The sequence below is a fragment of the Pezoporus flaviventris genome, unplaced genomic scaffold (assembly GCF_033815535.1).
Source record: "Pezoporus flaviventris isolate CSIRO_AGI_PZ_B2104156 unplaced genomic scaffold, CSIRO_AGI_Pfla_v1 ptg000228l, whole genome shotgun sequence".
Taxonomy (NCBI): Eukaryota; Metazoa; Chordata; class Aves; order Psittaciformes; family Psittacidae; genus Pezoporus; species Pezoporus flaviventris.
Window position 1 is genome coordinate 256250 of NW_026892776.1, and position 15434 is coordinate 271683.

The 15434-nt window shown below is 49.4% G+C and overlaps 1 protein-coding gene across 3 annotated transcripts; it reads right to left on the bottom strand.

Moving 5' to 3' along the window:
* Positions 1-1013: 1013 nt before the first annotated feature.
* On the bottom strand, positions 1014-14143 carry MAPK13 (mitogen-activated protein kinase 13). Of its 3 annotated transcripts, none has more exons than XM_061442640.1 (12): positions 13742-14143; positions 9830-9959; positions 9193-9251; positions 7999-8107; positions 6970-6999; positions 6509-6556; positions 5491-5605; positions 5089-5160; positions 4507-4586; positions 3968-4046; positions 2649-2822; positions 1014-1912 (listed from the first exon to the last, which is right to left on the bottom strand). In XM_061442640.1, exons 1-12 carry the CDS (start codon positions 13858-13860, stop codon positions 1833-1835), a joined length of 1095 nt encoding a protein of 364 aa, XP_061298624.1. In that variant the 5' UTR covers positions 13861-14143; the 3' UTR covers positions 1014-1832. The 3 variants fall into 3 exon arrangements, 2 of the variants coding, with proteins under 2 accessions (XP_061298624.1, XP_061298623.1); XM_061442639.1 differs by having other exon boundaries at positions 2649-2825; XR_009741427.1 differs by lacking the exon at positions 1014-1912 and having other exon boundaries at positions 2709-2825; positions 2918-4046.
* Positions 14144-15434: the final 1291 nt, after the last annotated feature.

Here is a 15434-nt window from a genome sequence, read left to right on the forward strand (position 1 = left end):
CCATCCCTGGCAGTGTTCAAGGCCAGGTTGGACACAGGGGCTTGGAGCAAGCTGCTCTATGGAAGGGGTCCCTGCCCGTGGCAGGGGTTGGAGCTGGATGAGCTTTAACATACCTTCCAAGCCAAACCATTCCATGACTCTAATTCTCTTTGCAGAGAGAACATACTTTTAAATTTGAATGACTTTAGTGTACAACTAAAAGATGGAACAAACTGGCCCTGGAGGGAGGAACCAGACTACTGCCTGGTTGGTCTGTGTTCAGAAAACCACCTCCCTCTGGTTATCTGAACACATTTGCAAAGCAATTCAATCCAGTCAAGTTGTCTGGATCTTCTCACATCATCCTACAATTTTTCTGGTCCCCATCCAGGAGAAAAACCAAAGACTGTTGTGTTGTTTTTCACCCCGTAGAAAGCTCTGTACCTGCTGAAGGCAGAACAGGTTTGTACGCAGCAGGCTGGGGAGACACATGCTCTCCATCCCACCCCAAGCATCTCAGAAGGTGACTTCTTGTAGCTACCAAGAATTATTCACTAAGTAAGTGAATGAATTAAAATTTGCATAGGCAGACAAAAAAGTCAAACCCTCAGTGGAAGCGCAGTGAAGGGGCTGAAGCTCTTATTCAGAAGGATGTTCTGTAGCCTGTGGTGGGTTTTGTGAGATATTCTATTTCATGAGTTTACCTTAGATGCAATTTATAATGATGCCAACTGAAGAAGCTGATCTTATACCAAGAAACTAAGGTATCTGAAGTTTTCTGTGCTCACCAAGCTGAATTATTGCGTTCCCCTTTCTAACGCTTGATTGTTCATGCAACATACTTCCTTCCCCTCCAGTATATGAGCTGAGCTTTAGCCCTGACAATTGACTGTTTTCCAAATGACCAGTTGAAATGTCTCTTCCTATTGAGGAACAAGCAGCTGTTAAAGAGAACTGAAGCAGAGGATCCCTGCTTTAACTGATCCCACAGGGCAGAAGAATGAGAATATAAGGGCTCATGTCACCAGCCCTTCCAAGAGACAGGCAGTTACCCCAGGGAGAGGGTGCTCAGCAAGAGATAAGGGTGGTGAAGAGAGAACCGTTGGGGAAAGCAGACTGAGCAGAACCCAGGTCCTTGGGATACCTGGTCTGTCAGGGTGGGAAGTGGCCTTGAGCTCCCAGGGTGCGTTTCCAGCTGGCAATAAGGAGACAGCACTGATCAGGGGATGGAATAAGCAGAGTAAAAGAAGAGAAGGCAGTGGAGGAGGAAGCACAGGGAGCTGTTACAGCAAGCTTGGAGTTGCTCTGAACACAGACCCTTCGCATGATGGACTGGGTTCCCACAGTATCCTGCAGCCGACACCATCCCAGGAGCATCACTGTGCTGGGTGCTGTGGGACTGCTCAGGGACAGGGAACGCTCCCAGAGTTAGAACTTCTTGTGCTGAATTTCACTATTTCCAATCATTTTGGCTGGGACTCACTTCCCAGACAGTATTCCCTTTTCCTTGACCTTATCCTTAATTGATGTACTAAAAGCTGTGCTTGGAAAAACTAATGAGAATGGAGCTCTCAAGTGGACAAACATGAAAAAAATGAATAAAAAAAATAAACACCAGGTAAAATTCTCCCAGTCGAAGTTGCAATGAGAATGTATTTTATCTTTTGTGTTGAAAACTGCTTGGGGTGCTTCCCCCTTTAGTAGACCAAAGTCCAGTGCTCACAGCATAGCGTCATCCTTGTGCTGGCACACAGAGCAGTCCCACAGGCCAAACACTGGCCACCAGCACAACAGCGTGGAGTAAACCTGATCCATGATCCAGCAGGGAATCTCAGCCACAGCCATACCAGTCGCTATAACGACATCCCACTCCGCTTCTTTGAGTCCTTCCGTGCAATGGGACTGAAGGACAAGATCTCCTTGTAAATATGCTCTTGAAAAACAGAACAAAAGAACCAGGAAGGTGTGATATTAGAGGACACAAATGAAAGTGTGAGTGTTTTCTGTGCAGAGAGGAGGTGTTCAGTGGAGAGGTTAGGGCAAGAGGTTACAGAAGCTGGAAGAGAGAGACAAAGCAGACAGAGACAAAAGTCTGCCTGAAGAGCTGGAGGAACCTTTGCTGAATGCATAAAAGCAGAGCAGGGCAAGGGAGCTATGCGCTGCCATCATCAATCTATGCTTTACCCAGCATAGAATCACAGAATGGCTAGAGTGAGGAGGGACCCTAAAGCTCATTCAGCTCCAACCCCTGCCACAGGCAGGGACCCCTTCCACTAGAGCAGCTTGCTCCAAGCCCCTGTGTCCAACCTGGCCTTGAACACTGCCAGGGATGGGGCAGCCACAGCTTCTCTGGGCACCCTGTGCCAGCGCCTCAGCACCTTCACAGGGAAGAGCTTCTGCCTAAGAGCTCAGCTCAGTCTCCCCTCTGTCAGGTTAAAGCCATTCCCCTTGGCCTGTCCCTACAGGCCCTTGTCCAAAGCCCCTCTCCAGGTTTCCTGCAGCCCCTTTAGGCACTGGAGCTGCTCTAAGGTCTCCCCTTCAGGAGCCTTCTCTTCTGCAGGCTGAACAAGCCCAGCTCTCTCAGCCTGGCTCTATAGCTGGTGTACAGGAAAGAGAGAGGGGTAGGGAAGTCCCGTGCTAAACAAGAGCTTCAAAGAAAAACTTCTTACTTCTCCACTCATCTATGGAAAGCTTCTCGTGTTCCAGAGAATCGTCGTAAGACTCCTGTGCTTCTGTCTCCTCCTCAACGTCTCGGAACTGGTCAAAATAGGGGTGAGCCAACGCTTCCGTGGCTGTCATGCGCTTCTCCACATCCAGCTGCAACATCTTGTCAAGCAGGTCCACTGCTGCAGAAGACAGGAAAAGGGCTAAGCAAGGTGTTGGTGGAGAACAGGCATCCTGTGCCAGGACAGGTGCTCCCAACACTACATCTCCAGACCTAAAAGAGATTCCTCAGCCTGACCAGGGGAGTGTGGAGCTCCCATCGGAGGGGATGCAAAGTCTGCCCAATAGCAGCCTCAGGGAGCTCTTACTAACAGAGCTGGAGACGTAAATGGTGCAGAAATATCAATTTAATCTTGAATAAGTCTTGCTGCACAGATGGGGCTGAAAGAACGTAAGAAATCAGCAACTTCAAGATAGTTTTCAGTTTTAGTCATTCACTTAGGCCCCCACAACTCCAAGCACTCTTAACATGGGTAATCTATACAGAAATCTATGCATCACTGGTAAACATGAAGGCAGGAAATGCAGATACCCTCTAGTCTGTCTGCCCCATCCCCCCTTGGTTTTAACATCTTAATACTTTCAGATCTTACAGTAGTTTTGCCTCTCATCTGCTCAGGAAAATTGTTCCTTGCAAGAGATCAGTTTTTGCCCTGAAAATTGTGCTTCTTGGGTGAACAGATCCAGGTTTTCAACAGTTTAGAGTTAATAGAAATAACAGTTTATCAGAACTATGATGCCTTTGATGTGGAGCTGGGAAATAATGATGAACAAAGAAGAGGTGGTTTGTTTATCTGAACACTACTGATCACATAGCACCTGCTTGGCTACAAGGAACAACTTCTGCAAACCAATACTGGCCAAAATTTATCCCAACTCTCATACCAAATGGAGCTGATAATGCAGCTGTCCTAATCCCACAACTTGCATCCCATAATCTCAACATCCTGTTCAATCCAGCACCAGCTCTCTTCTGGCTTGTTGATGAGTCAGAAGTTTCTCTCTTCCTCAAATATTGTGTGTTACAGGCTGTGCCATTTTAAACTTAAAGAAGTAAATAGCTAAGAACAGCAGAACATTGCCATGTTAACACCAGCAAAGAGTCATTTTGCCTTTAATTCCTACTTATGTGCCCAGGGACACCAACCTGCAAGGGAGGAAGTACGAGGAAATTGTGAGAAGGAGAAAGAAGCCTGGCACTGTAGTGGCCAACCTGCCCCCTTCCAGCAGTGAGAACTCCTGAGAAACCCTGGAGATGACTTACCCTGAGGATTGGCTCTGGGGAAAAGCACAGACAAATCCTTCTTGGGGATTTTAGGGAGAGACTTGATGTAACTCTTGGCCTGAAAGAGATGTGAAGAGCAGATGTGAGGTGGTGTGAGATACAGCTGTTGGGACTCGGGGCTCAGCTGAGCAAAGGCAACTGAAGAGAACAGCAAGTCACCCCAGATGCCACATTTTAGTCACCAGTTTGCGTGGAATCATTTTAATCAACTGCGATACAGAAATATTTCTGCTTTAAGGGCCAAACTGGAGAACAGAGGAGGTTGTTAGTTTGCTGGGGCATCAGGGACCTCACTCGGGTGTCCCTGCAATCCACACCAGTTCCCAGTGCAATGCCAAATCCATCAGATGTTCCACTAGCAAAGAGAAGCATCTTCCTTGTCATGGGGAACAAGACTGCTGGCAGTCACTCCTCTTTGGTGGTGGACAAGCAGCCCCTCTCCCATCTCAAAGCTATGGCCAAGGTAACCCCTCTTCACCACACACAGCAAGGCTCAAATCCACAGGGAACTTCCTTACCGCTTTGTCCTCCAGCTTCTCCACGAAGTCTTCTCCTGGGTGCCCCGTTACTTTCAGGATCTGAGTCAGCTGATCCAGGTCTGGCAGCTGTGTTAAAGATCACCCATCTGGGGGTGAGCCCTGGACACCGCCAGCAGCTCAGCCTGTGTGCTGGGTGCTGCAGAGCCACAGGGCCCGGGGGAGCTGGGAGTAGGTTATGATACAAACCCAACAGAGCCACACAAGCAGAGACTCAGGAGACTGACAGAAACAGCTCAAGGGCTTTTTTCTTGGAATGCCATTTTCAGCAACAGGCAATATTGCTGGCACAACTCTGCCAGGGGTATGCCATGGGCTTGGGGGATATGTGAGGTTTTGGGGATGGAGCTATGGCTATGTGAAGTAGACTGACATAGAGCACATATGGCCAGCACAGAGGTGTATTTCTAAGGCTGGCTTGGCCTCCTCCCATTCTCTCCATTTCCATGCAATTACCTCCTGGTAAACCAGACTGACTCCTGCTTTCCTCATTCATAAAAGCCCCTTCACACCCCCCAAGAACTATTACTCCCCCCAGAGAAAAGGTTTAACTTGAAAGGATACAGTCTTTTCCTTTAAACAGCGTTTTCCCAGTCAGCATTTCTGCCATGATACAGCCAATAGACCAGATATCCACTGTTCAGAGAGCAAAACAGACAAAACCATGGCAGTAAAAAGGCAGCCATGATTGCTGGGCTGTTGCTTTGTTGCTTGTAGCAGGCACCAGTTTAAATGTCACTCCCATTTTCCACCCTCCCCTGTTGTTTCTACACTGCTAAAATCTCTGCTTTCATCACTTCCCGCAGGCACGAGCTCTGGGAGTCGTGCAACAGCTTTGAGACTCGCTCTGCTTTAGGGAATACAGATGATAAAGAGGGAAAACATCTGGAGGATTATACGAGATGTGACCCAGGTGTGGTCCAGGGATCCCTGGGCTTGTCACCAGGCAGTCACGCTGCTGCTCACCTGTCTGGTTGTAATGCATCCAGTTCAGAATGACTTCTGGGGCTCTGTACCAGCGCGTAACCACGTAGCCGGTCATTTCAGCATCAGCATGTCTGGCCAAACCAAAATCCAAGATCTGCAGTTCACCAAAGGAAAAGGGAGAAGGAAAGGCAGAAAACAGAAATCATACAGGCAAGCAAGAATCTGCTTCCACAAGGAAACAAAGCAGATCCAATGAGATAATAAGGAAGCTCCAACTACACCACAGCCACCCACGGGACAGTTCAAAGAACTAACAGGTTTGTCTTAATTCCCTTGGGAATTGCAACCTGGCTGCAAAACCAGCTGCGTGAAGACCCTGCCAAAAGGATCAGTGCTGTGAGCTACCTGAAAGGTCATTTCTTTTCTTGAAGCTTAAGTTTCAACTCTATGAGCTTTATTTAATTGAGCTGTTTCATAGCCTGACAGCTCACAGGCCACCGCTACTCACCTTTTCCTATCAAAACACCTTGCAGCTCACTGGCAATGGCCTCTCCCTCAATACTGGAAATGAATGTCCCTTGACCCAACCTCTCCAGCCGTGCCCTGTAATACACATTGCAGAAGAGAGGTGCCAGAGCACTGCACCACTGAGCTGCAAGGAAACTCCTCAGAGCAATACTGAAAATAGCTTTGTGTGGAATCACAACCACCACGTCAATGAGAACCAAAGGGCAACTGTGGCTGACTGCAGTTATCCTTCAGGGATAGTACACCTAACACAAGTATTGCTCAGCAGTATTGAATTTACTTAGGAAGTCATTAGGAACTGCCAAGAAGCAGGAATTATGACAACAGGATGTTCATTCCAAGTCTTGGGCCCTGATTCAGCAAGTTACATCAGCAGGTGAGTATTTCCCACTGCCTGCAACCGCTGAGTAATGCAACGCCTTGAACCGGGTCTCAGAAGGAGAGAGGAAACATGACAGTGCCAAATTCCTGCTGGCAGAGCAGTTCCTCCATGATCTGATATGCTGCAAAGTGGTGCTTTTCCACCTACCTTCAGCTGACAGTCTTCATTCACAGCCAGGTTGCCTGGCTTCAGGTCCTACAACAGACAAGAGTGGAGTCATGAGGATGTCTGGGGTTGCAACACATCCACATGAGCCTCAGCCAAACCTCTGCTTGCCTTTGACAGGGTCCCATAACATCCCAACTCCAGTGTCTGCACAGCAGTCACCGTGCTGCTATACTGTACAGCTTTACACTACTGATTTTTTCTCAAATAGTTTCAATTCAAAAAGCATCATAAAACGTTTCTCAGCTCATCAGAAAATACAGCGTTTCCTCAAAAGCTGCACGAATGATCAAATCCAAACAGACACAGGGTATAGGAGGAGAAAGACCTTAGAGCAGAGAAGGCTGTTAGTGAAAAGATGTTTAGGAATTTCTTCACTTTACAACCAAGCTGTGTTTCTCCTAAACAGACAAAAAGCTGAGGAAAGGCACACATGAACTCACCCTGTGTATGATGCCAGCTGAATGGATATACTGCAATAAAAAGAGAAGGCACAATGTGATCGCCAGCAGACAAGACTTTCTGGTCTCCAGCAGAGAAATGAGAGCTACAAACAAGAACTTGCTGAGAACACGACTCTGCAGCAGGCTGCAGGTCCGCGGGGCAGCAGATCCTGCACTGAATTTCTGACGATTTGCCGTGATATTGCCACTCTAAAGAGGAGGTGTGGAGCAGCAGAGGAGAGATGGAGCAATAGCTCTTTAGCACAAGCATACCAATAGCCTCACACTATCAAACAAAGGCATCAGGATTACAGGGAGGAGCACAGGCAGCAGATGACAGGAAAACTTTGTTATTTTGGGTGTTAAACTATGTGGGGAAAAAAATAATCTAATTGTCCAGTCACAAAACCTGACTACGTGGCTTTTGTCATACCAATTAAACCTTCTGTGTGTTCTTCCCCCCTCTATTTAAACTTCAGGTAACAGTGATCTGTGGAAAGGTGTTATTAAGATGAACTCATTAGTGCCTGGAAGTCCCTGCTCTGACCCCAGGTGAGGGGTGTTCCACTGCCTCCACACCCCAGGTTTGACTGCTCTCAGCTCTCAAAGCTGGTTACAGCAGCAAATTCCTTCCTTATTCTATTGAACAGAAAATCATTCCCTCCATCTGCTCCCTGAGAGCCCCTGTGAGGAATTCAGCAGAGGCTCCTGTTGCTGCCAGCCTCTTTCTGCACAGTTTTGCTAAGGGTTTTGGCTAGTCAAAAACCAGCACAACTGCTGTCATGGTAAAACCAGTTGCCAGGGTTAGACTGATGCTTGCTTCAACAGCCAATTGACTGATGGGAACAAGCAGTTGCTTTATTGATGTGTGCTGGAAAAAGAGCAGTTCAACAGCAAATATCTCAGGGGATGCCATGAACCCCCCCAAATCTTCCAACTAGTGTTGGAAGGGGGTTTAGTTATGGTCAACCCAGAGGTGACATGTAGAGGAGACACAGGGAGTCACTAAACTCCTCCAGTCCCACCTACCTTTAGCCCTTTCAGCATTTGGTAGACCAGGTACTGGATCTTTTCATCACTGAATTCATGTCCCATGATCTTTTGTAAGTCTGTCCGCATGTATGGCATCACCAGGTAGCTAAAAGGCAGTAAGACAAGGCCCTGAGTCTAGAAGAAAAACACAGGGAACCAGACTAGCCTTGTTCTCTTTCACTTGGGATTCTTGGTTTTTTTTTTGGCTATGTAACTTACTGTAACTAAGTTGAGTTGTTGTGACAGTGCTGCTGGGTGACTAGCACAGCCTGCAGTGATGCTGGGAGTTCAACCTGCTCTTAAAATTGCCTTCTCTTCTCCCCTTAAATCAGATATCTGACATCAAATAAGGTCAAGGATGTTTCAAACTCCAACAATCCTGAATTAGTTTACTTTAGACATCAAATGATGTCAGTTCCAGATGGCCTTACACCATCCAGGAACTGAAACATCTTGTGCAGCTTTAAAGAGTCTTGCAAAATGGCTGTGTTTGCTTCCAAATTTATCTTGGTAATGTTCTGCAGCCCTGCATTGGAAGACATTGAGCTTCCTCCAGTCTTTGGCCTGCATGCGGAGACTGCTCATTAGTTGATAATCTTCAGCAGGAACTGCTCTGAGAACCTTCAAACACTTCTCCTGCAGGCTGCTAAACACCCAAACCCAGGCACATGCTGCTCATGCCCAAAGACGGGAAAGAGAAAACTCATCCAGCCTGACCAGCAACTGAGAGAAATGCCAAAAGAAAAAGTATAGCCAGCACTGAGATAAGAAGAAAGCCAGATCTTTAAAATGCTGTTCAATTACTGAGAGGGCCTGATGAACAATTCTTGTCCCATTCTGAGCACAGCTTCTTAGCTCAGCAGTCCCACAGGCAGCACATTAGCATGGATCATGACGCCTGTGATATGTCATGGAATGTAAAGCTACTTTTTTAGACACCTTGGTCTACCTGCACTGTGTTCATCCAGCTGCAAGCATGGCATGGGGTCTGTTTGTGTAACCTGGGTGGTTTAACCACAGGAAATGACCTGTGCTTTTGCTTCTCCTTGTTTTTTGGGGATGGCTGGCTTTAGTCTGGCGCCTTTTCAACCCCATCTATTGGACTGCACCTCAACCTGATCTGTTATACTGCTGCTAAGTCATAGGCATCTTGGGCAAGGGCTGAGTTAGACAGAGCAAACGTGAACTTACAAGTCCTGAAAGCCCTGGTAGGAAGCAGCAGAGGTGAAGACATCAAGAAGCCCAATGACCTGATGGAGAAGAGAAGTAGTCCACATTTAAACCTGGAAAGCATTTGCTGAGCACGTGTGGACTCAGGTAGCAGGGCTCCATTGGCACATGCACATGGGTGAGCACCAGGAACTCCACGTGAGGAATCTGAGGACTGCTCACTATGCTGTGCAGCTGCTTTTCCTCTTACTAATACACGGGAGCACCCATTACACATCAGCTTCAGCCTGGTGCCAACTGGGCACAGCAGGCAGGTAGAAGTTAAACCCTGAGACTGCCCACATGTGCCAAGAGTCAGGACCTCTCAATTAAAATAAAGGTGATGCCACCAGAAAGGACTCTCCCACATGGCAAGAACCCCACCCTGTTTCAGCAGAAATGGAAAGAAATCATAGCACCAGGGAATGGGTTGTGTTGGAAGGGACCTTAAAGCTCCTCCAGCTCCAGCCCCTGCCACGGGCAGGGACCCCTTCCATAGAGCAGCTTGCTCCAAGCCCCTGTGTCCAACCTGGCCTTGAACACGGCCAGCGATGGGGCAGCCACAGCTTTCCTGGGCACCCTGTGCCAGCGCCTCAGCACCCTCATAGGGAGTACTTACATTCTCATGTTGCATGTGCTTCAACAGCATGAGCTCTCTGTATGCTCTCTTGGCAAAGATCTCTGACTGGAATGGGCGGCAGAGCTTCTTGATAGCCACCTTCTCCCCTGTCTTCTTGTCTATGGCCGAACTGTGGCAGACAAATAAAAACCAGTTCTGACATCAGCAATATTTTGTGATACCAAAGGTCTTCTCCTAAGGAAGAACAAACTCTGGAGCTTGCAGAAGAAGAGCAAAGAAAGGTCTCTTGAGAAACCCAGAGGAGCTGTGCACAGGCAGGCATTGCCCTGTATAACTTGGGCAGCAGCCCGTGCACTTTGGAGATCTAGGTGGGACACCAAACAAAGCCTCAGTGGCCAGGAACCTGCAGAAACAAGCTGGAGCTAACAGAGCTGTGAGAAGAGGGAAACACAAATGGGTAAAGGTCAGAATTAATTCTGACTCTGCCTTCCCTTTCCCTAACACAGGGAGACAAGGGAATAAAGCAATTCCTGCTTTGCCATCTGCTTGGAGGTTGTTGTCTTTTAAGGTACATCAGCTGCCTTTTTTTGTGCTCGGGAGCAAAGACAGTGGCTGTCACACACTGAAAATACAGGCTGCTGGAGTGAATTCTCCCACATTTGGGACCTTGGATGCTATACAAATGCTTCTGTGTACAGCAGGTCTGGCTGAAAGTGAGCGGCTTCTATAAAGCAAATGAAAACACAGCACAGCAGCTGTCACTGGAGATGTGACCTGTTATTCCCTCTGGTCACGTGTGCTATTTGTGGCTGGATAGGGTGATCCTGTGATGCCTCCTCTGCTTCTGGAGGCTCTTGGGTTACAAGGGAGGCTCTGGGTCTCACGAGACAAGACACGGGAGACAGTCCTCAGTCAGGAGAGCTGTAATCTGGCATCTCTGTGGTGTTTTCCAGAGGGATCTTGGTGCCTCAGACCCTCCTCAACCCCTCCAAGAGACAAAGAGATGCAGAAAGGGTTCTTCCTGTGCCAAATTGCACTGCGGGTTTCCAGGGCAGTTCCCACTGCTTTGTAAATCCTGATCTCCATGGGAAGTGGGAGGGCTGAACATCAGCATGTTCAGTCCCACAGCACAGGGTAACCAGGCCAACATGAGTGCTGGCATTAGCCCCTTGCACATGTCCTCCAGCCTTGCACAGGCATCTTCCCCACCTCCTCTGCAGGGAGACGTGGTTCATGCTGCCACAGTGCCCAGCTGCCAGGCTCCAGCCACTGCTCCTTCCCTGAGGCTCTCAGAGGGGCAGGTACCACAAAACTGAATCAAGGATTACTGTATCCTCCAGGACCATCATTCAGAGGCAAGACATCATAAATCAACAGGGAAATGCTGTTTATAATATCACAAACAGTTCATTTTGTTGGGTTAAGGGGTAACGGCATTAGGAGAGGTGGGAACATCCCACTCCATGTGGCTTTCCCTGTGGTTCAACACTGCAGAGGGGTTATCAGCTGCTTGCTGCACATCTTGGAAGTCTCTTGCGCAGCTTTCCCTGACTGTCAACCACAGACGATGGTGCCTCCAACATCAGCCTGGGCTATCAAGAGCTCCCATCAACCACCCTGATATCAGGGCAACCTCCAATCTCTTTGTCCCTTCCAGTTGTTCAAAGTTGTGTGTGATGAGAGCAAAAAGCATCCTTTGGGAGTGTTTGATGGCAATTTCACCAATGCATTCAGCTGGGAAAGGCAAAGGGAGAAGCAGGAATGGCTACACAAGGCAGCTTCAGCACTGAAGATCCCAGTGATGAGTTGTCTCAGCTTCAGGACTTGAGCAGGCAGAGAGGACAGCACAAAGGCTTCCAAGGAGCAGGGAAGGAAGCAGAAGGGACTTGGACCAGAGAGTCAAACAGGTTCAGGTTTAGGGCAGGTTTCCCGATTCAATGGTGCATGTTTTCACTTGCCTTCCCTGGAGCAGCCAAGCCCCCAGTGCAGGAGAGTCTGTGATGGAGCCCCCAACACAGCACTGACTATGCTGCTTTCACCCTTACTGTAAGGCACAGCCAAAGTTAATTCAGGTGATGCAGCCAGGACCGGCTGGCAGTGATGGGCAAGACCAGCACTGAATGGTCAGAAACACAGAATCCCAGACTGGTTTGGGTTGGAAGGGACCCTAAAGCTCCTCCAGCTCCAACCCCTGCCACGGGCAGGGACCCCTTCCACTAGAGCAGCTTGCTCCAAGCCCCTGTGTCCAACCTGGCCTTGAACACTGCCAGGGATGGGGCAGCCACAGCTTCTCTGGGCACCCTGTGCCAGCGCCTCAGCACCCTCACAGGGAAGAGCTTCTGCCCATCTCCATCTGCCCTGTTTAAGTTTGAACCCGTCACCTCTTGTCCTATCACTGATGAAGAGTCGCTCCCCACATCCTTGTGGAAAAATCTTCTTCCACCACTTACATTCAGCTGGAAACTAAATCACTACAGATTTGGGCAATTGAGGGAATTAACCCGTTTGCTGTTTTTCCTAAGCTAGTTTCTCAGCTGATCAATGGGGTATAAAAACCAGCAGCTCCAAATAACGCTGGGACCAGAAAACTTCCCAGCAGAGGACAGCAAACTCAAACTCCACAGGCTTCCACCTTGGCTTTGTGAAGGAATCCTCCCTGCTGAGCACTCCCCATGGATGCTGTGACCACCACCCTGGACCCAGGGCTGGTTCAGCATCCACTGCTCCCTTCCCCGAGGCCTCAGAGCAGCTGAGACTGTAACAGGGACCAGTAAAAGACATGCCTTGTTGATGTTTGGTTTTCTCTGGAGTGCAAAGAGGCTTTGGAAGGATTTCACTTTCCCTTTTATGTCCTATTTTCTTTCAGTCTTCCTGTTTTCCTTTGTGATAAAAATCAGAAAATATTGTGCAAATATTAAAAAACAAAAACAAAAAAAAAAGACAGGTTTAGGCTTGCCTGGTTTTGAGAGATTCATTTAGGTGTCTCAGAAACTTCAATGAACCTGAACAGCAAAAGGGGGAAAGGAAATACCGGGTAGCTGGGGGATAAGGATACAGCCTGGGCCCCAGGGTGTCAGGATTAGCTGGGCCAGCCGGCAGAGGCTTTGCCTCACACCTACAACAGAGGACACGCCTGCTTATGTAGCTCGGTGTGTTATGAATCAAGTGCTCTGCTGAGGTCTTGGCACTGGACTGCTTCAGATTTAACCTTTCAGAAAGCCACTGTAAAGCAGGCAAGGTCTGACTTGTGCTTGCTCTCGCTACAGCTGCCTTTGACCAACCGATTCATTAACGGCAGTTGTGCTGCTCTCTTGTAGGCTGGGCATCACCCCCAGCTGGGAAGAAGTCCCAGTCTGTTACTGATCCTGGTTTTGAGTAATTCCTATTTTAGTTTTTCTAGCTGGAAGCTGAATCAAGGTGGACGTTGTATTGTCCAGCTCCTTTTCCAGGCAGCCCAGCATAGAATCATAGAATGGTACTAGGTTTCCAACCGTTACCCTGGGACTGCCAATACCACTGGTAAACATCAGCTGCCTTGAACTAAGTAGCAAGGCCATGCCACAGCACCCCTGTTCCAGACAGCCAGGTTGTCTGACACAAGTCTCAATGGAAGCTCCAAAGCTGCTTGATCCCCAGTGCCAATGGGACACCCCAAGGTGCCTCCGTGTCCCCAGCAGCCCTGCCTTGATTCTCAAGCTGCTGCCTAAGCACACCCACCGAGGTGACTCCCCTTTGCCCACCCGGGGTGACCACAGGAGGAAGCATCTCAGTTCCTTCAAGCAACCAGGTCTCCAAGCCGCTGCCTGCACTGGAGCGGGAGGCAGACCGCCTTCATCACACATGCAAATGTCCTTCCCTAATGGAGGGGTGCCCAGAAGCACCTCCTCGCTTCCCCTTGCCGTGGCACTTCAACACCCCGAGCTCACCCCGTGCGGGCAGGGCCCCACTCACCACACTGAGCCGTAGGCTCCAGACCCCAGCGGGTGGAGGGACGTGTATCTCCTGGGCAGCTCCCAGAGCGTTTTGTTCACCTCCTGTCTGTAGAAGCCTCTTCTCCTTGTGATGTTCATCGCCCGGCGGGTGTGGGACTGCCACCCCCCCAGAGTCCTGGTGTACGGGAGGGCTTCTGGGGTGAGAGCAGGACAGTGAGGCCTCCTGTGCTGGTCAGAGAGGCTCCAGCGAGCTTCCTCCTGCCTTCTCAGCTGCAGTGAGCGCGCACGGACATGTCTTTCGGCCCTCCCTCCGCCTCCACATCGGGGAGGTGAGGCATCAGCTTTCACGACACGCCTCGGTCTCTACAGGTGCCTCTGGGCTCTGCCACAGGACCCGAGCGCCCGGCCCACACCTCCGGGAGCCCCGCACCTCGGCCTCTGGGCTGCCACCGGGCCCAGCAATGTCGTCGGGGTGGGGGGGGGGGGGGGGGGTCTCGTGAGATCCTGACCCTGATGAGTAAGGACTCGTGGAGCCAGGGAATCCGGGGGACAAGCCACAGCGCCTCGTCAGACGAGCGGGAACATTCTTCCTTCCAGCTAATGGGGGACAGCTCTAGGCTCCTCGTGATTGATGAAGGGTACCAGGGTGATAGGTCTGCAGAACAGCGAGGAGGTGATCACCATTTTCTCCTAAGCCTGGCTTCCCAGTTTTCCATCTTCCATCCTTTCCACCTTCGTTGCAGTGACTGCAGTGAGGAGGTTCAGGAGCAGCTGCGAGACAGGTTCATCCCAAGATCTGCTTGTGCCCCAGGCTTTGCCGGGTCTTGTTCTATCTCCTCCAGCAGATCTAATCCCTTCTCAGGCAGCACAGTGCTCAGGTTCACTGCTGCACCCACCAGGACCAGGCCAGCAAACCCAACCCGTCAGGAAGTCCATTCCTGGTGAGCACAGAACACCTCGACATTTTGCTGCAGCTTCAGGAGGCTCCGGTGGGGCTCCCACACGGGAGGTGGGTGATCCTACACACTTCCCGAAGGAAGTGACTAAGCTGTGCCTTACCAAGCCAGCCCGACCGCTTACAGAGTGCTTCGCCACCCTCACCCCAACCCTGCCTGTAGCCTGTGTGCCTTCCATCCATGCCACCCACAAAGGTGGCCCTGCTCTGAGTGCATCCGCATGGCAGGACCAGAGCCAAGCTAACCTGACAAATGGGAATTGCGGGGAAAAAAAAAAAATGAGGGGGTTTGGAAAAATTAATTTTACCTCCTTACAGGCAACCACTGTGGTACATATCAACCCTGACCTCTTCAAACAGCCACAGCAAGGTTCTACAAACCACCACCAAGGTGCTATGGCAATGTTTTATCCTTGCCTATGCAAATACATGTCAATAAACCACAGCAGTAGCAACAGCAGTCAGGAAACCAACCTACAGCAGGCTTGGTGCTATAAATACACCTGTGAGCAAGAGGTGTTACAGCAAACTCCCTGGACTTAAGCAAGCATGTAACTTGGTTGTTATTTTATGAACACAGCTCTTGCTCAACTACACATGCACACACAGGTCATCGTGCACAATTAAGGAGTTCTAAATATCTAGGGCATGTCTGGGCTGTAGAAAGATGAATTAATTCAAGTGACTGATCCAAATTGAATAGGAACCTTAAGTGATTTGATTTTGTATAAGGAGTTTGTTTCCCCAATCCAATTCT